The sequence below is a fragment of the Gopherus flavomarginatus genome, chromosome 4, assembly GCF_025201925.1.
Source record: "Gopherus flavomarginatus isolate rGopFla2 chromosome 4, rGopFla2.mat.asm, whole genome shotgun sequence".
In the NCBI taxonomy this organism is placed as follows: Eukaryota; Metazoa; Chordata; order Testudines; family Testudinidae; genus Gopherus; species Gopherus flavomarginatus.
Genome location: NC_066620.1, coordinates 174,648,788 through 174,675,211, shown reverse-complemented (window position 1 = coordinate 174,675,211; position 26,424 = coordinate 174,648,788). Strand labels below are relative to the sequence as shown.

General features: G+C 42.4%; 1 protein-coding gene across 3 annotated transcripts in view; it reads right to left on the bottom strand.

Moving 5' to 3' along the window:
* CSMD1 (CUB and Sushi multiple domains 1) overlaps nt 1-26,424 on the bottom strand; it is a 1,994,958-nt gene that overhangs the window by 1,115,104 nt on the left and 853,430 nt on the right. For all 3 annotated transcript variants that reach the window (XM_050950505.1, XM_050950506.1, XM_050950507.1), the window contains exon 4: nt 14,010-14,204. In XM_050950505.1, the coding sequence (XP_050806462.1) occupies nt 14,010-14,204 (195 nt within the window). The remainder of the gene's footprint in view (nt 1-14,009; nt 14,205-26,424) is intronic.

Sequence of the window (26,424 nt, the reverse complement as noted above, 5' to 3'; positions counted from 1 at the left end):
AGCAGAACACCTGGCATTTCCTGTTCTCCCTGGAGGCAAAGAGGTCTATCTGGGGAAAGCCTCCGGAAAACTGAATGGAGAATGTCCGGATGGATGGACAACTCGTGCGCCAGGAAGGACCTGCTCAGATGATCTGTGAACATGTTTCGGACTCCTGGGAGGAAGGAGGCTACTAGGTCTATGGAGTGGGCTATGCAGAAGTCCCACAGTTGGATCACTTCCTGACACAAGGGGGAGGACTGCGTCCCTCCCTGTTTGTTTATATAATACATGGCCATTGTGTTGTCCGTGAAGACTGCAACACAACGGCCCTGCAGATGGCGCTGAAACGCTTGGCACGCCAGCCGGACCGCTCTCAGCTCCCAGACATTGATGTGTAGTGTCAACTCCTGGGACGACCAAAGGCTATGGGTGCGCAGGCACCCTAGGTGAGCACCCCAGCCCAGGGAGGACGCATCCTTTGTTAGGGACATGGAGGGCTGGGGAGGATGGAATGGTTGTTCTGCACACACCCGGGAGGACATTCGCCACCAGTCAAGGGAGCCAAGAACACTCGGTGGGATTGTCAGAATGATGTCTATGGCGTCTCTGGGCGGCCAATAGATGGAGGCGAGCCAGATTTGGAGAGGACGCATTCGCAGCCTGGCGTGCTTTGTGACGAATGTGCATGCAGCCATGTGACCGAGGAGAGCAAGGCAAGTGCGGGCAGAGGTTGTTGGAAAACGCTGAAGACCTTGGACAAGTGAGACTATGGCTTGAAACCGGTGGGGGAGTAAACTGGCCGTCGCAAGGTTGGAGTCCAGCATTGCCCCGATAAACTCTATCCTCTGCATAGGCACCAGAGTGGACTTGTCTAAGCTGATGATCAGGCCTAGACGCAGAAAGAGGTCCTTGATAATAGTCACGTGGCTGATGACTTGTGCCTCAGAGGCCCCTCGGAAGGTAAGGGAAGATGTTTATCCGACGACGGCGTAGGGAAGCAGCGACAACCGCCATACACTTCGTGAACACACAAGGGGCCGAGGAGAGGCCAAAGGGGAGGACAGTAAACTGGTAGTGTCAATGGTTTACCATAAAGCGCAGATACCTCCTGTGAGGGGGATAAATTGCTATGTGGAAATATGCATCCTGCATGTCGAGAGCGGCGTACCAATCTCTGGGATCCAGGGAAGGAATAATGGTTCCCAGAGACACCATGCGGAACTTTAACTTTTTGATGAATTTGTTCAGTCCTCGCAGGTCTAGGATAAGCCAGAGGCCTCCTTTCGCCTTGGGAATGAGGAAATATTGGGAATAAAACCCCTTGCCCCTTAACTCCTCTGGTACCTCCTCTATAGCTCCGATTGAGAGGAGCTTGTGGACCTCCTGGATGAGGAGTTGCTCGTGAGAGGGGTCCCTGAAGAGGGACAAGGAGGGGGGTTGCAAAGGAGGGGGTGAAACAAACTGAAGACGGTATCCAAGCTCCACCGTGCGTAGGAGCCAACGATCTGTCATCAACTGGGACCACGCTGGAAGGAACGGGGAAAGGCGGTTGTAGAACTGAAAGGGATCCGGGGAGGCAATTGGTACACTGCTCTCGGGCGCACTCTCAAAAGTTTGGTTTGGGTCCCAGCGTTGGTTTGGTGGGACTGGAATTGTTGCCCCCTTGAGGTCCAGACTGACGTCTGCGATTAGTACGACCTTGTCTTCTGGCAAAGTCTTGCCATGGCCGAGGCGGGGGGTAAGGGCGCTGCGGTTGGGAGCAGAAGGACCGTCTTTGAGTCTGAGGCGTATGCATTCCCAACGAACGCATAATTACTCTGTTGTCCTTTAGACTCTGCAGTCTGGGGTCCGTCTTTTGTGAAAACAAGCCTTGACCATCAAATGGCAAGTCTTGTACCGTATGTTGCAACTCAGGTGGCAGGCCGGACACTTGCAACCATGATATATGGCGCATGGCTATGCCAGAAGCGACCGTTCTGGCTGACGAATCGGCGGCATCTAACGAGGCTTGTAAGGTGGTCCTCGTGACCCTCTTCCCCTCCTCCAGGAGTGCTGCAAATTCCTGGCGGGAATCCTGCGGAACCAACTCAGCAAACTTCCTGACAGCCTCCCAGGTATTGCAACTGTATCTGCCGAGGAGGGCTTGTTGGTTCGCTATGCGGAGTTGGAAACCTCCCGCAGAATAGATTTTTCATCCCAACTAATCCATGCTCCAGGCTTCCCTAGATTTAGGCACGGGGGCTTGTTGGCCGTGGCGCTCCCGTTCGTTGACTGACTGTACCACCAAGGAACAGGGAGAGGGGTGCACGTAGAGGTACTCATACCCCTTGGAAGGCACCATGTACTTCCGTTCGACCCCCTTGGCTGTGGGCGGGATGGAAGCCGGGGATTGCCAGATAGTGTCTGCTCTAGTCTGGATCGAACAGATGAATGGGAGAGCCACTCTGGTGGGTGTGTCTGCGGACAAGATGCTAATCACCGGGTCCTCCACCTCTGGAACCTCCTCTACCGGCAGGTTGATATTCTGGGCGACACTCCACAGAAGGTCCTGGTGTGACCGGAGGTCAATCGGAGGTGGTCCCGATGATGACGTCCCCACTACTGCCTCATCCGGGGAAGAGGAGGATGACAGCCCTGGGACGAATGGGTCCTGCACTGACGCCTGGTCCGGGGAGACCTCCGTCTCCAGAAGGTCATGCGGTTCCGGTGCATGTGCACTGGTTTTCTCTATGTCAACGGGGAGAGGTCAGCTGACGGTGGCCTCGGGCACACGGTGCTCTGAGTGACCGGAGCGTGACGGGCCAGTTAGTTCGCCTTGGGCTTGATGATAAGCCCAAAGTGTCCAAAAGGACCACTGATGAGGTCCGTGGTCCAGGCCATGGGCATGCGTATCCGAGTCCCCGGGAGGTTGTAGAACTGATAAATGAAATTGTTTTTAATTTATTAATGTAACTTTTGTTCACCATCCACACTACACTTGCCTACACTGTAACTTCTGTTCCATATTGTAATTCAAACCCCATTTTAAAACACTCACTCCATTTTGTAAAAGCTTCCTCCAGCCTTCATTTTTGCAAACCATGCTGTAATCTTATTAGTTTAGTTTAGAGGTGTGAATGAGGTATGTATGGATGACGGAATCAACCTCCAGCCCCAGCCTGTCCTGATGAGACAAAGTTCAAATACCAACGGCTGAAGACCTAGACAACAGCCCTAAACAAAGTAAGAAGCATCCACCCTAAAAAGAAAAGGACAACAGAACAACAGAAGGAAGATCAAAGCCAGGTTCAAGGCTGAAAGTCATGCCTGCAATTGATGGGTGATCAATCCAAACCCAGAGGCAGCGTGACACAGCAAGACCTATAGACTTTGAATCCAAACTAAAAGCCTATAAAAAAGAAGGGTGAGATGAGAGACTCTGGATAACATTCTGCTGCCAACATGGAAGGACATCGGTGCCTGCTCAACAGAGATCCAGCTTGTCCTTGTGCCCGGCTTTCCTGGTCAGTTAGCCGCCACAAGCTACGAACCCAACTACAAAATCAAGCTATGAACTTAAGCTATCTTCAGGACTGGTAACTATGCAGCAGCTGCAGAACATCTGATGGATGTGTGTGTGTGTGTGAATGTGTGTGTGTGTATAGGTATTAGGTGTAATGTGTGTGTATAAGAATTAAGATATTAGTTATTAGTCATAAATCAAACTGTTATCATAATAAATGTGGTATCTTTGTCTTGCCCCCTGAAAAGATCCTGTGTAGTTTTGTCTGTACAACAAGGTCGACCGGTGCCTTGCATCGCCATGCCGAGATCGGCTGCGAGAGGTACGGCAGTGCTGGGATCTGGACCGGTGCCGAGAGTACCGGGATGGAGACCGGGATCTCGAGCGGTGCCGCGAGTACGACCGGTACCGGGATGGAGAGCGGTACCGGGACTGCGAGCGGCTCCAAGAGCGGGAGCGATGGTGGGACCGAGAGCGTCTGTGGGACCTGGATCGGGACCGGTGGCATTGCGCAGTGTCCGGCGAAGATGGCCTCATCACGGTGGGCTTGCCCAGTGACTGAACAACCCGCACCAGCGGTGCCGGGAGCTGGGGCAGCTCAGGCTCCGTCAGAGCAATTAGTTCCCGAGCTGTGGAGAAAGTCTCTGGCTTCGAGGGCACTACGAGCTCGACCACAGCGTGCGCTGGGGAGCTGGTAGGCACCGGACTCGACGGCTCCTGAGAGACCGGAATCAACGGTGCAGAGGCAAGCGGTGCCGCAGCAGTTGACGGTGCCAGGCAGTCCGCCTTAGATGTACGCTCCGACTGCGGCGTAGATACAGGTGCCGCAGGAGCTTTGTGCCTCTTGCTCCTCAGGGAGAGGTATCGGTGCCTGCCAGAGGGTTGAGCCAGTGAAGGCTGGTGCCAAGGAGTCTTCACTGGAACCATGCATTCTGGTGCAGAGGAAGCACTCGTCCCCGGTGCCAGAGTCGGTGCCGAAGATGGAGGAGTTAGAGCTGCCTCCATCAAGGGTTGCTTGAGGCAAATGTCCCGCTCTTTCTTCGTCCGGGGCTTGAAAGCCTTGCAGATTCGGCACTTGTCCGCAAGGTGGGATTCTCCCAGTCACTTTAAACAGGAGTGGTGCAGATCTCCTGTGAGCATCGGCTGATGACAGGCCATGCAAGGTTTGAAGCCCGGTGAACCGGGCATGGGCCCCGGTACTGGGGGAGGCGAAGGGGTTAGCCCCCGACCCTCTAACTATATACACAACTACTCTAAAACTACTAATAATATAAAAACTATAGAAAAACTAACTATATACACAATAACTATATAAACGAGCGAAGAGCTAGGGAGGTGGAGATCAGCTACGCTGCGCTCCACTGTTCCAACGACCGACACGGGTGGTAAGAAGGAACTGAGGAGCGGATGGGCCGGCAGGGGTATATATCGGGCGCCCTGCCGGCCCACCGAGTGTTGCTAGGGTAAAAATCGACAAACGTGCCTGCGGCGCACGCACACCTAACTGGAATGGATATGAGCAAGCACTCGAAGAAGTAGTTAATGACTCTTTTGCTATGGGAGACAGGATTCTACATTACTTGAGTGTTTTTGAGTGGAGTGGCCTGTTAATGCAGAACATGTTGGAGCCTTAGTTTATTTCACTATAGTCAAGTTCCCTTATTGGGATATATGAGAGCACTTTTGAAATACTCAGTCACGTTTTCTTTTCTCTGTCGTGGAAATGGGAACCTAGCAGCCTTGAAAGCCCTGGCCTGTGGATTGCCCCAGGCCTGGGCTTCCCTGACTCTGAGGCAGTACAAATAGTGTGACTCCTCCAGAGGTACAGACCCTGGGAGGTGCTGATATAAAACTTGCATTCTTGTCAGTTTCATGGCTGCTATGGAATAGCTGTGCTGAAACTGACGTGTGTCAATTGTTTGCAGTGTTGTAGCTATATTGTTCCCAAGATATGAGAAAAACAAGGTAGGTGAGGTAATAGCTTTTACTAGACCAACTTCTGTTGGTGGAAGTACAAACTTTTGAGATTCACAGAGCTCTTCCTCAGGTCGGGAAAGGTAACAAAAGTGTCCAAGGTGAAACAGGTTTCAAAGTAGCAGCCGTGTTAGTCTGTATCCGCAAAAAGAACAGGAGTACTTGTGGCACCTTAGAGACTAACAAATTTATTTGAGCATAAGCTTTCGTGGGCTACAGCCCACTTCATTGGATGCATGTAGTGGAAAATGCAGTAGGAAGATATATATATATACACACACACACACACACACACACACAACATGAAACAATGGGTGTTACCATACACACTGTAAGGAGAGCCATCAGTTAAGATGAGCTATTATCAGAAGGAGAGAAAAAGAACAGTTTGTAGTGGTAATCACAATGGCCCATTTCCAGCAATTGATAAGGAGATGTAAAGAACTATGTGTGTGTGTGGGGGCGGGGGAATAAGCATGGGGAAATAATTTTACTTTGTGTAATGGCCCATCTACTCCCAGTCTTTATTCAAGCCTAATTTGATGGTGTGCAATTTGCAAATTAATTCCAATTCAGCAGTCTCTCATTGGAGTCTGTTTTTGAAGTTTTTGTGCTGTAATATTGCGACTTTTAGGTCTGTAATCGAGTGGCCAGGGAGACTGAAGTGTTCTTCAACTGGTTTTTGAATGTTATAAATCTTGACGTCTGATTTGTGTCCCTTAATTCTTTTATGTAGAGACTGTCCGGTTTGGCCCATGTACATGGCAGAGGGGCTTTGCTGGCACATGATGGCATATATCACATTGGTAGATGTGTAGGTGAACAAGCCCCTGATGGCATGGCTGATGTGATTAGGCCCTATGATGGTATCCCCTGAATAGATATGTGGACAGAGTTGGCAACAGGCTTTGTTGCAAGGATAGGTTCCCGGGTTAGTGTTTTTGTTGTGTGGTTGCTGATGAGTATTTGCTTCAGGTTTGGAGGCTGTCTGTAAGCAAGGACTGGCCTGTCTCAGGGTTTGCACATGTTCTAGAAAACCACTTAAAATGAAGTGGGCATTTAACACCTCTCCAGTCATAGGACAAAGGACATTTTACATGTTTCTTAAGATACACAAACAAGGGAAACCATGCAGACCCATTATATCTGGCCACTGTATTCTTGCAAAAGAAATACCAGAACTCACAGAAACCATCTTCAAACTACTCACCACACAAAAGGCCTGTTTCCTGCCGGATACAACCCACTTCCTCCAGAAACTCCACAACATTAATAACCTCCCTCAGAACACCATCCTTGCCACAATGCATGTTCCTTCCTATACACCAATGTTCCTCACCATGATAGCATTACTACCTGCTTCAAATATCTACAAGACAATGAACAACACTCAGAAATCCACCCCCCAAGTACATTGCCAAAATCATCCATTTCATCCTCACACATAACAACTTTTCATTTAACAACAAACACTTTGTCCAAAACATGGGAATAGGCCCGGGTGCTACGATGACTATCCAATATGCCAGAATTCTGTTATAGTCTTAGTATTCACAACATCCTCTGACAAACAATTTCACAGGTTGACTCTGTGTTGTGTGTTTAAAATATGTTTAAGAAAAACTTAAGGACCTTTCCAGATTTTCATGTTTGTTTAATGATCAATGAAGTGGAGCCTATTATCCCTCTAATTCTTTACTCAGTTAGGCACTGTACACATCTTTTGGCTATCTATTTGAGAAGTTCTGCAATTTGTAGAAAATTGTCTTACCTATTACCTTGGCCACCTCCTCTTTTCATCTCCTCAACCTTCTTCATGTTTATTCTTTTCATAATGCTTCACCCAAAATCATCTTTTCTGTCCATTGCCTCCATCACATCATCCCTTCTAAGTCACTTCACTGACTCCCAATTACATAAAATCAATATTTCTTATCTTTGTTTTCAAGGCACTTTATCACAACCTTTGCCTGTACCTTTGACCTGGTCACATTTCATGTTTTTCCATGCTCTTCCATCTCTCCTATTGATACATATCAGGGCAAGTGTCTATATACGTACAGGAGTATGGCCATGATCCCACCTCTCCTATGCATAGCTAGTCAGCCCTGTGCACACCATAAAAACTGGTATAGTATAACTCTTTTGCTTTCCCCCAAACAATTGAATGGCACTTGATTTGCCCAGTCTCTTTTCCCTTCCAATCTGACACTTTTAGTCTGAGCTCAAACACTGTAAAGATAAACAAAATAGTCTGTTCCAATGCCTTAGAGATACAAGAATCGTTGGTGTTCTCCTCTGGGGAAGGAAATCTTTCATAGATTCTTTCACATCTATTTGTGTAATGCAACGCCCCTGGGTGAGTGTAACATAGGGAATCCTTTATACCAACTGGCAGAGGGCATAAGGGATGCATAGGCATTTACAGATATACCTTGGGTCTGATATCTACATAATAGGGTGTCAAAGGGTGGCATCTGAGATCTCTGTGAATAGCCAGTAATGCACTGGTTGTACTGATCACTGTGAGATGTATGGCTGGATTATATTTATTTAAGGTGCTATTCATCTATACTAAAAACTATGTCATTAAAGTATGTGAGTTAAGACAAGTCACCGGAAGGTGATAAAGAGGTTCTGTTCAGGCAAGGGGTAGGAGACACCTATCTCCATGGCTGGCCATTGTGTAGCATGTATCGTACAATGTGAGTCTATTTGTATATGGGGCCAAATCTACAGGAAAGAAATCTACTGGGGTGGGGAGGGGGACAACAACCAGCAGATGGGGACAGAGATGGTGAGGTGTGTGTCTTGTTTATGAGTAAAGACAATGGATTGACTGAACATGTAGGAGTACAGGGGTGTACCCAGTATCCTTCACCTAGGGGAGAAGCTGCCAGTGTGCTTATCTTATGAACAGAGATCACAGCCACTCTGGTGGTTAATCACTGGGAAAAAGACTTTGGGTGAGCTAAACTTTAGTAGAGCAGGAAAGTATCTTCTTAGTTAAGTATAAAGTCAAGCAGGCATAGTATAATTGTTTTTATATGTAACCCAAAGTTTCTATTAACTCTGCCTGGTTCTTCTCTAGTCTCTCTTCTTTATTTAACAAAGTCATATTTGTTCTCACTATCTACATATCTAAGTACTAGTGTGCTCAGTGAGCAGTTACTCTGAGGCGAAATTGGTAAGCTGGTGTGTACTAGTCCTTTGGCAGTAGCATATTTGTAAATTCTGTGAGCATCCAATGGACTAGAAACTGGACACCCAAAGGGGGGTTTTCAGAGGTTGCAGCATGCCTTGTCCTTGCCTGAAGAGGGACAGCAGAGCCTGCATAGGCTGAAAGGGGACTGTAATGCTGCCTGGAGTGGCTCACCACTGTGAGTGCCTACCTCACAGCAGACTATCAGAAAACATGGCAGACACCCTAAATTAGAGGTATCATCTATAATTAGATTTCACCAAGCCAGTAACAAATGTGAACTCATGGATCTCTATCTCAGTCTTATCATAGAGTCACAGACAGTCCCCTTAGACTCTTGAGTCTATTTGCCACCCAGAGGCAGAGAAACCAGACTTTGTGATAAATGGTCATTTACAACAAAAATCACCCCACATTCAGGTTGCTCTTAGCCCCAAGAGACCAATCTCTTACCTCAGATCAACTAGTACCTTAAATCTTGCACCAAAGACAACTCTGTTAGCCAATTCTATAGTAAACTACCTAAAGGTTTACTAGCTAAGAAAAAAGGAATGAGAGTTATTGGAGGACTTAGCAGTTCTTTCATCAGAAAATGAATAAGCAAGAAAATAAGCAAGAATAAGCAAGAAAATGAATAAGGAAGAAAAGTCGATCAGAGCTGACCAAGAAGGTAGAAAACAATGGTTTTAGTTAAATTTTTCATAAGTGTATAAATGGAACTTTTCTTTGTATAGATTGCTTGCATGTTGTGTGTGTATTTATGGGTAAGATGCATACGTTACGATTTTCCAAGATGGTAAAAATAAGCAAAATTTTAGCTTTCAGAATCAGGAAGGAGGCCCCTTTGGTCAATTGTTTATTATTTTTGTTTATATAGCCCCCAAAAGTGTTCTGGATGCTTTATAGAACAAATGAAAGATTTTTGATGTGACCAGGATAACATCTATTAAAGAGGGAATAGGGAAGGAAGGAGGATGAGGAGATCAAATGGCTATTCACGGTTTAGATAAGTGAATCATCTGACCTGATACACATAGATGAGAAGTTATACTAATATTTTAATATCTGGCAAGTTCTGCAGAAATAGACATAGTTAGTTTCCAAAAACTTGCCATCTCTGACCTGGAGACTATTCTATTCATGTTTTTCTTCCCATTCAGACCCTTCCACTCAGTGGGGAGGCCAGAAAAGTATTTAGCTCTGAACTTCAATCAGACCTTTTACATGACAACTTCTTTTCCCTGCTACTAACGAAAGATGACAAACTACTTTTTAAAATCTTTTTATTCACTATTGAATCACTTCCACCTCAGTTTCTCACTCATCTCCATACATTGAGCATCTTCTTGATTAAATACTTTTCCCAGCTGTATATTCCATTCACCCCCTTTAATTCTGGAACCTGATGAATTACTTATTTGATCCCTTTTGCCCTTCCTGGCACATAGCTACCTATATCTTTAGTTTACCTTTATTTCATGTACTCTTTATTCTCCCTCTCATAATTATGTTTCCTTAGACAATAATTCCCTACATATACTTTTCTCCACCTTAATTATTTTCATAGTCTGAGGGAAAGCCTACAAAATGTAAGCTCACTAACCCAATTTGTATACCTAGTGTCAGCTTCAGAAAAATCTAGACTCATCCAAATATAATCAACTAGAGATTCTTAAAAAAATATATACTAGGTCCTTTTTAGAAGTAGTGATATATCATAAATCCGCAGCTAGTATAGTTACTGAAGCAAACAATATTTCATTTTTTAAACGTTAGGGAGTTGTGCTTTACTATTTCACACTAGAGCTTGAATGAATCCTTCTGGTTCTCACAGCATATACTAAAGTTTTCCTTTCTCGCAGATCAGATATTTAACTCAAACTGTACAATTGTAAATTGTTCCTTTCTCCCACGCCCAGAACAAAAAAGTGAGCACTTTTGGGACATGAAAAGGGGGCTACTGGTTATTTTGTGGGCTCTTATTTGAGGCCTTATCACTCAAATGTAGGCTTGTACAAGGGGAAGGCAGTAGTTTAGAAGGGGAAAGAGAAATGAGATATAATGTGTATATATTTTTCATGCACAGAGTTGGAGATGGTGGAGGAAGAGAGTAATGGAGAGAAGAGCTGGGGTGAGTTGAGATGTGCGCTGAGTCAGGAAGTGGAGGAAGATGTGAAGTGAAGTATAGGAAGTGTGACACATGTGGCACTGGTGACACAAATCAGGATGGAAACAAGCACAATATAAACATTTTTTTAAAAATAGGTACCCCATTTTATACAGTTTTGATGTTCTGCATTCAAATATGTAATGTGCTACCACTGCTCCAAGCCTGCAAGCTCTGAGATAAGTAAGCATAGGGTAGATATCTTGCCCTTAAATGGGCACCTCCATGAACCATCACCTTTATAAAACTATAGTACTAGGCAACACTATTGCAGAACTATTATATATATATACGAATATCACATGTTGCAGTGTTTTGCACCATCTCTGTAGAATACCATCATATCTTTAACAAAGACATTCTGAACTCTGTGAACAGAGGGACCACGGTGGTACTGCTCAGAGATACAGGGAAACAATGCTACAAGAACTGCATCAGGCATATGTGCCACAGCAGCAAGTTGAAAGAGCCGAAGAAGAGAAAGGCAGTAACAGCATAGTGATGGAGGTATGCTAGGGGGTGAGAGAGAGAGACCTTGGGCGCGGGGGGGAGGTTGAGAGAGATCTTTGACCTAAATGAGCAAAAATGGAAGAGTAGAAGAAATGAAGGGATTTGGAGGCACATAACTGAAAGATTTGACCCTGCCAGCTGAACTCTGCAAAATGTCTGCAACAGCAGCCCTATATCACCTGGATATCAAGTTCTCCTATGGCAGGGGATTACTCAACTGGCCACTCAGGCCAATTTTAAGGCTTTTTTTGGGCTGTGTACTGGTGTCAAGGTTCCAGGCTTTTGTGTTTGTGTGGGTTTTTTTTTTAATGGATTTAATGTCTGTGCAGAAGGAGAAAAGTGCTTTGTGTGGGTAGCTATCCAAGCATTCCCCTCCATCTTTTTGTGTATGTGAACTGCCCAGCAGTAGAAGAAATATCTCTGACTATTCTGACTTAACTTATGAAAGCACATGGACAATTTTTAGCAGTCCTTCAACTTTTTGTCACGTGCCTACTAACTCTCCTTTTCAGTTGTTTTCTAGCCTGCTGGCAAAGTGGTTTTCATTAAAAAGGAAATCTATCTCAAACCAATTTTTCTCATTGCACTATTATATTCCAGTGCTAGGAAAATCTGCCATAGCAGAATTAACTTAAAATATGGTTTTTTATGGCAGAGTAGCTTACGCTACCTCAAAACTACACACTAGCTAGACTTTGCTGTGCTGCCAGAATTCCTTGAATGACATCACAGAATTTGCTCTGCAATTCTATTCCATAAAGTATCATTTGAGCACTATACTTTTAGTGATGTTGTTTGAAGCCTGCCACAACAGTTCAGAAAAGTAAAAAGTTAACAAAAAATACAAGACTGAGTCCTTTTTTGCAATTTCCCCAGCCCAAGTCGTGTATCTCTATTAGAAATGCCACTTTGTTCAGCAAGTACATAATTACTTGACAACAGTTGCTAATGCACCTGAAAATATTAAGGAAAGTAATTGCAAAATTAGCAGAACATGGATTTTAAAATGCAGCAATCCAATGTGTCTACTAATACAATTCAGTGCATCTTTTGAATAATTTCTCTGATGGGTGGGAAAAAAAGATCACTCCATTACAGAGGGCCTATACAAGGCTCTGCAGTTTATTGAGTCCTTGCACTGCTTTAGAGAGGTTTTTAGGGCTTCATCTGACTCTTCTTCGACGGGGTGAATTCCATGGTATGGTTCACTTAGGTACAGAAGGTGCACTTAATTTCATTCCAGTTTTTAAAATAGTCAGTTCCACTGATATTCCCTGTACTTAAAACTGGAAATACTGCTAGAATTAGTAATATTTCTCAAAACAGAAGGTATTTGAGAGCATCCTGCAGAGTATCAAAAAGAAAAGTGTTTTCAGACTGATGCTCAGTTAACACCATTAACTTAAAAAAGTTCAAACAGAAGTGTAAATTTTACCATTGAAGAAAAAGATTACTACAACTGAAAGATTTGAAAAAAGTCACACATTTTCTCCTTGTTTTCAATTTAAGAAAATATATGGAGTTCCCTTGCTGCTCCAAACTAAATATGCATACACTGGATATGGTTGAACATTTTGTGAGATTTGTCTTTATTAACAACGTAATAATCAAGATTTTTTTCTTCCTTTTTAATAAATTTCACTATTTAAAGTACTTCTATATAGATTATTAAAGCTTTCAATCAAAGGTATTCTGATACTATTAAAGATGGGAATGGATTAAGAATTTGGGCTATTCTGGTCCAGATATAGCAGAAGTATATTAAAAAAAAAAGTCAGTATCTGCCAGCCACTTCTATACTACAAATGTTGGCAATCACCACTTTAATTGCGACCACTATCTGCGGTACTCACACAGAGTGAGCAAATTGATTTTTTGTTTTGGTGGCCAAACTGAAAAATCCAAAAAAATTGCTTCAAGTCAATTACAAATGTATTTTTTTTCAAATTTCTCTCTCATCAAACTGAAAGACATTCATGGGGGAGGGAGGGTGTATCGAACAAAATATTGTTTGACTCAAAACAAGTTTTCCTTTTTTTCTTTTTCTTTTTTGATTGCTTTTTGATTTGCTTTTTTGACTGCTTTTTGATTGCTTTATACCCTCTTTTTAAAATAAAATTAGCTAAATTTCTAAATGAAATGTCATTTTGAAACAAAAAGTCATAATATTTCAATTCAGAAATATTGAAAATAAACCTTTTGAAACTAAACAGTTTGTTTTAAAATAAAATCTAGCAAAAACTTCAACAATTTTGATCTGTATTCATGAATATAGTTGGCTGACCCCAAACTGTATTTTTTGATGAATAAACTATTAATTTAAAAAAAATTGCCCAGGTCTACTTCTATCACTGTAATATCTGAGCACCTCACTGTCTTAAATGTATTTATCCACAACAAACCCCTCAGATTTAGGGAAGGACTATGAATCCCAATTTATACAGGGCTACAACTCCACCATTGCACCAGTTTATATTTTAGATAAAACATTATATTTTAATGACATTAAGAAAAATAATGGGCAGTTAACACAGGACTAGTGAATTCAACAAATTACATTAGCATTACCTATAACCATCCTAAAATAAAAACTTATTCTATTTCATCACCATCTTAGTCTTCTTTATATTGCATATAGGTAAATGTTTTCTCCATTAATTCATATTTTGTACCTCTGCAAAATGGAGCTGGAAAATCCCATGATGCACCATTTCCAGGACTCACAATACATGTTAACATCGCATGGCCCTCTAGGATGTAGCCTGAGATACAGCTATATCTAATTTTGTCTCCTATATTGAACCTTGATCCATGAAGTACTCCTTTAGGTATTTCTCCCGGGTTTCCACAAGTGTGACTAGGTAGAACTGTTGAAATAAAAAGAAGAAGAAGAAAAAAGTTACAGTTTAATCTTATGGGAAAATAGATAATACATATTACATTATAAGTGACATATAATCCTTACTGAATCACTATTAAACTTTTTTTTTCTACTTTGATTTCTAATATAAAAAACCTGTAATTGGATCATGGCATGTATTTCCACACGAGGTTTGTCAAATAGATAGTCCAATGATGACACAATAGAGACAATATTCAAAATATTCCATGTATTAGAAGAGCTCTTATTTTTAAGAAATAGTCTGCTCGATCTTGTTGACATCAATCTAGGAGCAGACAGAAAATGGAGAAATGACTAAAAAATTGATGTTAGAGTCGGGAGAATGAACAGAATTCTTACTTTTTTGCAGAGAAATCTCTACCATTTGAAAGCATTGCTCTTTTGAGGCAGACTGTTTAAACTACACATCAATTTTAGCAATGAATCCATCAACCTACAAAACAAGACCACTGGTTTGGTGACCTAGCAGTGGTCTCTATTTTTATGTCTGTTGTTTTAGCAACAAAGATATAGGACCAGAACAGTCCTCCTGCATCTAGTACGATCCCCTGCTATCAAAGTCAATTCCAAAACAATACAGCTAAAATTGTTTAAAACATTTAGTGTTGGAATTCTGTGTGTATATTTGACAGCTGTATCCAACGGAATATCCATTCAAATGTATGAAACATCAGAGTACATGAGGTAAATGCATTCAGCAGAAAAGTAGGAGCAAGGAATGGTTTAGTCTAATTCATGCTCAGTTTCCAAATGTGTATGTGGTGGTGATGGGAAAATCATTTAACCTCTCTGTTCAGTTTCCCTACTTGCAAAATAAAGACAGCAATTCTTACCTCACAGAGGTGTTGAGAGGATTAATTAGTTAATATTTGTACAGTACTTTGGAGACATAAAGCACTATATCAATGCTAATCATCCGGTATGTCCCACTGCATTAGACAAATGCATTTGTTGGATGCATATCCCATGTTGTTTATCAGTACAGCCGTTAGCAGCATTGGCACTGAAATGGTCATAATTACACTTAACTCAAAACCCCATCAAAATATAGAAAGCAAGTTCAGATTATAGGTCTAAACTTTAAAGAATGCGTTGGTTTCTAAAACATTAAAATACTATTACTTTGCACTTATGCAGTTCTTTTCACCAGTGGCTCTCAAAGCACTTTACAAACATTAAATGGGATAATTAAGTCATGCAACACTCTGGTAATATAGGCAAATATTCTGCTTATTTTATAGATGGGTAGGTAAACTAAGCTACAGAGAGGTTATATGATTTTTCTAAAAGCAGTGCAGTGAGTCAGTTGCAAGGCTGGGAGTAAGCAATCCTGTCTCCTGCTTGAACCAATATGTCACACTAAGGTTATGTGCAGCCAGAAAAGCTAGAAACTCCATTGTTTCCAGAATGAAGATCAAGCTTACAGAAAAACAACCCAGAAGATACCTTCATATCAACTAATTTCATAGAATCATAGGATTGGAAGGGACATTGCAATATCATCTAGACCTGCCCTGATAGATATTTGTCTAACCTGCTCTTAAAAATCACTAGTGATGGAAATTCCACGACTTCCCTAGGCAATTTAGTCCACTGCTTAACTACCCTGACAGTTAGGAAGTTTTTCTTAATGTCCAACCTAAACTGCCCCGGCTGCAATTGAAGCCCATTGCTTCTTGTCCTATCCTCAGAGGTTAAGGAGAACCCTCCTCCTTGTAACAACCTTTCATGTACTTGAAGACTGTTCTCATGCCTCTCTCAGTCTTCTCTTCTCCACAAACCCAATTTTTTTCAATCTTCCCTCATAGGCCATGTTTTCTAGACGTTTAATCATTTTTGTTGCTCTTCTCTGGACTTTCTCCAATTTGTCCACATCTTACTTGAACTGGACACAATACTACAGTTGAGACCTAATCAGCGCGAAGTAGAGAGGAACAATTACTTCTCATGTCTTGCTTACAACACTCCTGCTAATATATCCCAGAATGATGGGTTTGTTTGTTTGTTTGTTTTCAACAGTGTTACACTGTTGACTCCTATTTAGCTTGTGATCCATTATGACCCTCAGATTCCTTTGTGCAGTACTTGTTCCTAGGCAGTAATTTCCTGTTTTGTATGTGTACAGCTGATTGTTCCTTCCAAAGTGGAGTATTTTACATTCATCCTTTATTGGATTTCTTCCTATTTACTTCAGACCATTTCTCCAGTTTCTCCAGATAGGATAAAAATTCAAAACAATCCTCCCAAGCACTTGCAATCCCTCCCAGCTTGATATACTCCACAAACTTCATCAGTGATTTAGATAATGGCATAGAGTACACGTATGAATATATTGAACAGAGCTGGACCCAGAACTGATCCCTATGTGACCTCACTCAATACGCCCTTCAAGCTGGATCTGAACAGCTGATGGTTATTCTCTGAGAACAGTTTGACAATCAGTTACGCACCCACATTTTAGTCTCTCCATCAAGGTTGTATTTCCCTAGTTTGTTTATGAGGAGGTCATGAAAGGCAGTACCAAAAGCTTTACTAAAGTCAAGATATACTACACTTCCCTCCATCCACAAGGCTTGTTACTCTGTCAAAGAAAGTTATTAGGTCAGTTTGATGTGATTTGTTCTTGACAAATTCATGCTGACTGTTACTTATTACCTTATCTTCTAGGTGGCTGCAAACTGATTACTTAATTATTTCCTCCATTATCTTTCTGGGTACTCAAGTTAAGATGATGGTCTGTAATTCTCTGGGTTGTTCTTATTCCCCATTTTATAGATGGGAAAATATAGTGTCATTTTCCAGTCCTCTGGAATCTTCCGTCTTCTATGACTTTTGACATAATCTCTAATGGCTCAGGAGCTTCAGTTGTCATAAACAGATAGCTAAGGGTTAATGTCTCTTTCACCTGGAAAGGGGTAACAAACAACACCTGACCAGAGGACCAATCAGGAAACAAGACTTTTTCAAATCTGGGTGGAGGGAAGTTTTGGGTGTGAGTTTTTGTTCTTTGTCTTGGTTCGGTGACCCTCTCGGCTCTGAGAGTGATTTTTCTATCTCCAGGCTTTCTAATCTTGTGTTTCCAAGTTGTAAGTACAAGGATAGTAAGACAATAGGTTTATATTGTTTTTTTTATTTACATGTGTGTAGTTGCTGGAATGTGTTAAATTGTATTCTATTTGGATAAGGCTGTTTATTCATTTTTTCCTTTAAGCAATTGACCCTGTACATTGTCACCTTGATACAGAGACCATTTTATGTTCTTTTTCTTTCTTTTTATATAAAGCTTTCTTTTTAAGACCTGTTTGAGTGTTTTTCACTGGTAAAGGCTAAGAAACGAAGGGAGGGGGAAAATCTCTTTGTGTTAGATTTACTAAGCCTGACTTTGCATACCCTCTGGGTGAGGGGGGAGAGAGATTTGATCTTTCAGTACTTGTGTTTCAAAGACTTGAAGCAGGGAGGGTGGAATCCCTTTGTTTAGGTTCAGGGAGCTTGAATCTGTATATCTCTCCAGGAACCCAGGGAGGGAACACCTGGAGGGGAAGAGGGAGAAGGAAGTGGGTTATTTCCCTTTGTGGTGAGACTCAAGGAATCTGGGTCTTGGGGTCCCCTGGGAAGGTCTGGGGGGACCAGAGGGTATCAGGCCCTAAAATTCCTGATTGGTGGCAGCGCTATCAGATCTAAGCTGCTAATTAAGCTTTGGAGGTCTCATGCTAGCTTCTCATGTTCTGAACTCTAAGGTTCAGATCTGAGTAGGACAGTTATGACATCAGTCAGGTCCTTGCGTATCTTAAGATGTATTTCATCAGGCCTTGATGACTTGAACATATCTAAGTACTTTTTAGCTTGTTCTTTCTCTATTTAGGTCACAGATTCTACCCCATTTTCACTGTCATTCACTATGTTAGACGTGCAATCGCTACTAACCTTTTTTGTGAAAAGCGAAACAAAAAAAATAGGTTTTGTGATGTTTGTTTAGATTGCACTTATTTATGGTGAAAAATGTAAGGAAATTCATATTTAACTATATGTAGTAAAATGTAACACTAAAAGTGATGTATTTCTCATAAATAAAAGATGAGGTCATTTTACAAGCTTAGAGTAATTGGCTGTGAATATAAACATTATAATGCATTATCACTCAGACTGATTTGTAAATTGGGTAATAAACACATTATACATTAACAAGTAATTTAAAAGCTTTCCAAGTTAAGAGCGTTATATTTACAAAGATAATGATTTTTAGCAATGACTTTTGTTAGAAAATGGTTTGGGAAAACCAGAGCTGTCTTCGATCATGCAAGATGGAACAGGTCAAACTTGCAGCAGTCCCTTTGTTTATTTCTTAGGACTTTTATTACATGGGTTGGATTCAGATTTATTACATGGCTTGGAAGCAAGAGCCTATCTGTTATTTTTCAAATGCAATTCTTAATACACAGAGTACTATAATGGTTGAAAAAAGTGGGCCTATTTAGTCTACAGAAGAGAACACTCTGGGTTGGACTTGATAACAGTTTTGAAATATGTAAGTTTACTGTAAATAGGACTGATCAATTGTTCTCCAAGTCCAAGGGTACTACAAGAGGTAATCAGCTCTGTTTGCAGCAAGAGAGATTTAGGTTAGATATTGAGAAAAACTTTCTACTATAAGGATAGTTAGACACTGGATTCGTTTACCAAGGGAGACTGTTGAATCCCTGTCATTGAAGGTTTATAAGAACAGGTTAGACAGACACCTGTCAGCGATGATCTAGCTGTGCTTGGTCCTGACTCAACACAAGGGCTGGAATAGATAACCTCTTGAGGTCCCTTCCAGTGCTACATTTCTATGACTCCATAATCTGTTGCAGTTTAAACATAGATCAGTTTCTGTAGTACTGTTCGTACAACTCAGTTTCTAGCACAGTTTTAAAGAATCGGTGTGGTATCTAAAACGTACATTAATCATAGATATCTTGTATTCTGGCAAACTGCATTCTCAAGTAATAAGGTATCACAGCTAGTCTAAAGGTTATTTACAGACTTGGCAAATATATAATGGCTGGCACTAGTTAACACCTGACAAAATCATACTGCACCAACTCCACCTGCTCTCCATGTACAAAAGCTATTCTAAGGTATGACTTTTGTCAGACTCTGGGGTTTCCCTAACTCTGCATCTGTGAAGAACTACTAGAAATAATGGGGCCTGATTCCTTGAGGATGGCATTGGATTATGTTATTTATGTCCTTTTCTAAAAATGTCATCAAAGTAAATTTAAGTAGCTGCGCAGGTCCAGCTACACAATTTTTACTGTTTCAAGGTGTGCACATAAAATGTATTAGGCCTCTGAAGCTTCATAAAAAAATATGTAACACAGTGATACCTTTGATTATCTAAATTCCAGCTGATCAAAGCTATCATATGCAAAGGTCAGAGATCTACCTTAAGATTTGACTTCAGGGAGGTGGGATGTAAGTTCCTCAATAACAGGTCATTCACCTGCTGTGTTAATAAGGTCTACAGAAGAAATGCTGTTTCCTATACAATTTACCAACTGTGCAGCCACTCACATGTAGAGCTTATAAACTCTGCAGTCCCCTGGATCCTCATTTGTGAAAGCCCTTAATTATCTGAAGTTATTAAGTATCCACTCTGACATTGAGGACAGTCAGGGTAGTACTGCATTGAAGATAAAGGCTTTCAGAAACTGAGCTGACCTATTATTAGACTCTTCCTGTTGGTATGCATACTTCCACCTTTTCATGTTCTCTGTAAGTATCTCCTGTCTGTGTGTTCCATTCTATGCATCCGAAGCAGCGAGCTATAGCTCACGAAAGCTCATGCTGAAATAAATTTGTTAGTCTCTAAGGTGCCACAAGTACTCCTGTTCTTTTTGCAGATACAGACTAATACGGTTGCTACTCTGAAATTTGACCTATTATTGTTCTTGAGAATCTTTTCCTATGTTTGACTTACTGCAGAGAACGACGTTTCTTTTAGGTGAAAGTCAACAGATAGAGCCTATGTGTTTAAAACTTCAGAATAATACTGGTGTTTAATAAGCAGATATATAGTTAAATTTGATGGCCAAGGTATAGCCCAAGGAGTTCTACAGTCCCAGCTCCTGGGACCATCTTCAGTTTTAGGATCATGGCATTGACCAGGAAGACTACAGGCCTCAGTTCATATCAAAATGGGTCATGGCATGCTGGGACCTGTTGTCTCTAGAAACCATATTGCCGTGTGAAGAAAGCTGCACTTTGTTCCATTTTTGTGCACTGCAAAAGCTCCTATCAAGTTGTCATTGTGACGCCTGCACGGACAAAGTTTGGGCTCTCCCAGTTGTAAACATTAGCTATCACTTTAATTATGCTCACAGAAAAGTCATTCAGTAAAACTATGTAAATACATATGGTAACAATTCAGTGATTTAATTAGGATGTCATATCAATTGTTTAACTCAACTTTTTAAATCATTAGATGCAAATTATATTAAAACCCTTTCCAAGGAAAAAGTGAAAAATACAGTGTTAAAATAGAGCATTAGTACTAATCAATGTACAGTGACAAAAGGCTACACCACATAAAGTCTGCAAAAATTTAGCTGAGGACTGGCAGCATTTTTCAAGAGTGCATACAATCAATGAAATTTCATTAAACACATTCATTTGCAAACTAGGTCCCTGATGGCCAGTATCAGACTGTTTACATTTTGACTTTTTGATACTCTCTCTGAAGCTTAAGAGAACTAAACTCCAAGTATATGCACTATGTAAACCACTACAAACATGAACTAACAGAATCTTAAATGTGTTAGTTTTTTCCCTGCCTGGAGATGAACTATGTGCTTTCATTGTTTAGGATTTTCTTACATTTAAAAATCTGTGTGCATTGTTTCTGAAGACTGCCTTTAAATCTTTTACTAGACCCACTTAGTTTCCTTACCAGCTACTTGAGAATACTGGTCACATATTCACCATAACACAGGAAGAACCACAAACAAACACCAACACAGATTATATATATCATGGCTTCTTGCAATGAACACAATCAACTGCTAAAAGAACAGGAGTACTTGTGGTACCTTAGAGACTAACTAATAAGCTTTCATGGGCTACAACCCACTTCATCGGATTAATGTAGTAGAAAATACAGTAGGAAGACATATGTATATATATACACACACACAGAGAACATGAAACAATGGGTGTTACCATGCACACACTAATGACAATGATCAGTTAAGTTGAGCTATTATCAGCAGGAGAGAAAATGAACCGTTTGTAGTGGTAATGAAAATGGCCCATTTCCAGTAGTTGACAAGGAGATGTAAGGAACTGGGTGTAGGGGGAGAATAAACATGGGGAAATAGTTTTATTTTGTGTAATGGCCCATCCATTCCCAGTCTTTATTCAAGCTTAATTTGATGGTGTCCAATCTGCAAATTAATTCCAATTCAGCAGTTTCTCATTGGAGTGTTTTTTAAGTTTTTTTGTTTTAATATTGCGACTTTTAGGACTGTAATCTAGTGAACAGGGAGACTGAAGTGTTCTCCAACTGGTTTTTTAATGTTATAATTCTTGACGTCTGATTTGTGTCCATTTATTCTTTTACATACAGACTGTCTGGTCTGGCCAATGTACATGGCAGAGGGTCATTGCTGGCACATGCTGGCATATATCACATTGGTAAATGTGCAGGTGAATGAGCCCCTGATGGCGTGGCTGATGTGATTAGGTCCTATGATGGTAAGCTGGCAACGGGCTTTGTTCCAAGGATAGGTTCCTGGGTTATCTATATGTGTTCTTCTACTGCTTTCATCACTGTAATATCTGAGCACCTTCCATTTGTGCATTAAGCAATGTGATTCCACATCTGCCATGTGTTGTTTGTGCACTCAACCTTTTCTCAGGGGTAGAAGTCAGTTAGTGGAGTGTCTAGTTATGATAACGTTTTAGGGGTTTGTTTTGTTTTGTTTTTACATATTGCTATGTATTTATGTTAGAAAAGGCAATAGTCAAAGAAATATACCTTTCACTTGGAAAGGAAGACAGACCAAGCATAATTTTGAGATAGACCAAGCATAATTAACTTTAAATGGGAATTGGACATCTAAATGCATTAAAGGGACTTTGAAAAGCTACAAAACCAACTACTTGACTGCTGCTGAAAGTATCAGGTATATACTGAGTCTGACAATGATTTCAGTGGCATGTGGTATAACATATCCGGCTATGCAGATGTCATGACCTTCAGCTACTTTATGTTCATGAAGCACTGGGGAAAGAGTCCAGAAGGCTCCAAAAACGGAGACTTCTACCTCCATGTAGGAGCACCTAGATTTTATCATCTGTAAGCTGGCCAGCAGTGACATATATTGCAGTCAGTACATCTCAGCAACAACACAGAAGGTGGACCAGCAACAAATTGTGAAGGAAAATATGGTGGGCTTACAATTTTGGCCAGGCTTTTAGGCCTAAACTTTGGATAAGCTCGTTTCTAGGCTGTGTTGAACTTAGGTTCAGCTTGTCTCTGTGTATAAGGGGCAGAGGACGGGGACAGAGTGATGAAAGAGTGATGGAAAATTGCTTCTGTATGTCAAAGGGTAAAAGGGGTCACAGTGGAAAGTTCCCAAAACAGAATGTAAGCAGAGTCAGGATGAGCTCTACCCTGACATCTGGGGGAAGGAATTTCAGAGAGAGTGTATTTGCATAGGCACACTACCCCATCCCAAGCTGCCAAGCTGCTTTGTGACAGAAATGACTCAACCTCAGTTGGGTGGTACTTGCTAGACAAGGGACATGGGTTCCAAAACCCAGTGATTTGAGAGAGGCTGGGGACAGATATCTGTGCCTGGTGGTGTAGTCTCCTTGTGGAGCCAGAAGCACCAGTTCCCCCCACTCCTCTCTCCACTGTGGAATGTCAGAGTTGATTTTTTATTCCCTTAAGAATCTAGATACAGTTTACTGAGCTGAACTCATTTTGGGCTAATGGTGCACTAGCACTGGGGCTCCCCTACTATGAGCTGAGATCACTAAGAGTTGAAATCACTAAAGAGCTGGAATTACTGAGCTGAGAGTACTGAGTACTGTGCTAACTAGTGGGGGAGTCTGAAGCAATACTGCGGAACAGAGCAGCTGGCAGAGTGGCGTGAAGCAGTTTGTGGGGACGGCTGGAGCGGCCCATGGAACAGCTGGTGGAGCAGAGTGGCTGGCGGAGCGGAGTGGAGCAGTTTGTGAGGACGGCTGCAGGAGCAGAGTGGAGTGGCTGGTAAAGTGGAACAGTTCGTGGAAAAGGTGGAAGCAGAACCCCACGGAGAGGGAGGGCAGTTGGCCCCACACCACATAAGGTGCCCCTTTCTACCCAGGCTGGGGGGAGGGACATCTGCAGATAGACTCTCGAACTTTGGGGCTGCACTGACCCAGGACAGAGACTTTTGGATTGTGGGTCTTTTGGGACTGTGGGTGATTTGGGGGTTGCTGGACTCAAAAGCCCAGGGAAAAGGACACGGCCCAATTTCCTGGGGTACGTCTTTGCTCACAGTTTGGTCTATGAACTCTAGTTAAGGTGTTTTCCCAATTTAATGCTTGTTGTTTATCTCATGTAATTAAACCTTTTCTACTACACCGAGACTCTGTGCTTGCTTGAGGGGAAGTATTGCCTGTTTGAGGCACCTAGGGGTGTGTGTAAAATTTTCCCAGGTCACTGGGTGGGGGCTCGAGCTGGTTTGGCATTGTGTTATTGAAACGAAATCCCTGGATACTGAACCCGGCCCTTGTTGCTGCCAGCTCAGAGGGGCAGAAGGGTTACAAGAACAATGGCTTTGTGTGTTTAAAGGGCATGAGGGGGCAGAGTGAAAAAGTCCCCAAGTAGCATAATTTAAAATAGCCAGGCTTATGAAATATATAACCACAACAGTTGTGTTAGAAAGGTCGATGACCACAAAAGAACAGACAGTGAGTAATAGGAGGGGCCTAGAGGGGGAGATGCTTGTTGTTGCTTTTGACCTGTATTAATTTTGCAATGTATTCCAAATAAGGTAATTAATACAGAAGTAGGTGTAATTTGTCTGTGGTTTTAACCTTTATAAGCTAGTTAAAGTTTAAGGAGGGCAGAGCAGCTTGCCACCTTGCATGGGGCTATGCTGACTCTCCTTGCATATATGCTCGCATAAAATAAAGGAGCCTCAGGCATTTTCTGATTCAAACACAACAAAGTCAACAATCATGATCATACTTATTGAAGGAAGGAAGGTGCAGGGGCCTGGGAAATCGTCAAGGGAAGGGGAGTTGGTGTAAGGCTGTTATCCCACCACTTTCTCCCCTCTACTTAATTATTAGAGCACAACCATTGTCTGCTTTTTCTCCTCAGTGATTTCTGTAGCTCCATGAGGATTTATTTTATATCTCCCCTCCTCTGCCTCTGTTACTATAAAGATAACATTAAGGAAGCTTTCCTGAACTTAAGCTGCTGAACAAGCAGTCCTGTCTCATTTGTGCTCTGTAATAGCATAGCACCCACAGTTACCCTAGAATTTGACATTCCTGCATGTACCCCAGAGCTTGACAGTACTGCAGTCGGCCATTTTGTAGGTTCAGTCACTGCCAGGTGAAAATCAAATATCACATAGCTTGGCATGAACTTCGGCCTTTGTGAGACAAGACCAAACAGCTGCATAATTGCAGTTTAATTAGAATGGGATGATTGGACAGAGAATGAGTGAACAACTACTTTGATTTTAGGTTTCCATACCATATTGTTGTTTTAGCTAGAAATGTTTTGAGATAATGAGTAGTTTGTTGAAATTAGGAGAATTAGTGACCCAATAGAGCTTATTAAGCTGACCTGCTAGGAGTCACTACAAGTTATGTCAGTTTCCCCAAAATTTTGAGTGTCTTGCCCCCACCTTTACCTCTGTCCATATCATTTCCCACCCCCTGAAGCTTGGGCCCAGAGGCAGGGCACAGCTCAGGGGATGCAGACAGGAGTGAGGGGGCCAAGGCTAGCATTGCAGCTGTGGTCTTGGGCTGGGAATGGGCCAAGGAGGGAGATGTGGCTAGAGACTGAGGGCAGAGGTGGAGTCACAGCCATGCTGCATTGGGGACCGACAGCCAGGACCATGGCTAGGTGCAACTCCACTCATGGCCCCAACCCTGCCCCTAGCCTCGGGCCCAGGCCAGGAACAGGGCCCTGGACAGTGGCCAAAGCTGGGGGCTGGTGTGGGGCTAGGAGCAAAGCCACCCCAAGTCTGGGGATGGGGCCAGGCTCAGGGCCAGCTGCCAGGGACACAGCTGGGGGGCAAGACCAGAGCAGAGCTGGCAGCAGGGAGGGACTGGATGGTGCTCCCTCTCCACCACTGTGGGGGCTGGTCCAACCACGCCACGCTCCTCCCAACATTCCTCCGTGCCTTCCACACTTTGGGGAACTCTGGGTTATGTGTTTTGTTAGAGTTAACTATAGTTAGGTAAAAGTTTAGGTAAAAGTAAAATACCTTGAAACAATCCAGGGGAACTTTTCTTAGGGTAAGGAGCTGAGATTTAAACTCTCTATCAGCTAGATGGAAAGAGGGCCCTCTGGAAGCCCACCTGGTTATCGTTCGAAACCATCTCAGACTAAGAGTAACTATACCTGGGATGTCTTAAACCTACTGAGTGTGAGTGTTCTTAATATGTAATAAATAGTAGTTTTAAATGATTGGTTCAAGCAAGCAAGCTTTTATTTATCAGACAGAAAAACTGTGTTCCCATTGATTTATTCCTGACACCACCTGGAGAGAAACAGTTAAGTTACCACCACTTTTGGGTTCTGAAAACCCCAGATAACACCACCTCTCATGTGCACCCAGGTGTGTCTATGGTCTTTAAATAGTCCCAGCCCTGGTATCAGGCTGTAGCCAAGGACCTCCTCTCTCGATGCAGTGGTTTTACCTTCTTGGTCTACTCTAGCCCCAGCTCTTTAGCGGGGCCACTAAGAGTTCCGATTTCCTTCTGGGGGTTTATCATAGTCCAATTGTAGGCCAGTTCCCCAGTGGTCTACTGGGGGCCAGGGAGACATGGGACCACCCATTACTCCCCGTCCCAGCACAGGGACCATAAGAATAGCAGCCACATGCCACCATGTCCTTTTAACTACACTGCTTTCAGTTTTCTGGGACACTACTCCACCTCTCCAGCCTTCTCTAAAGCTTCACCCTTGCCTCAGA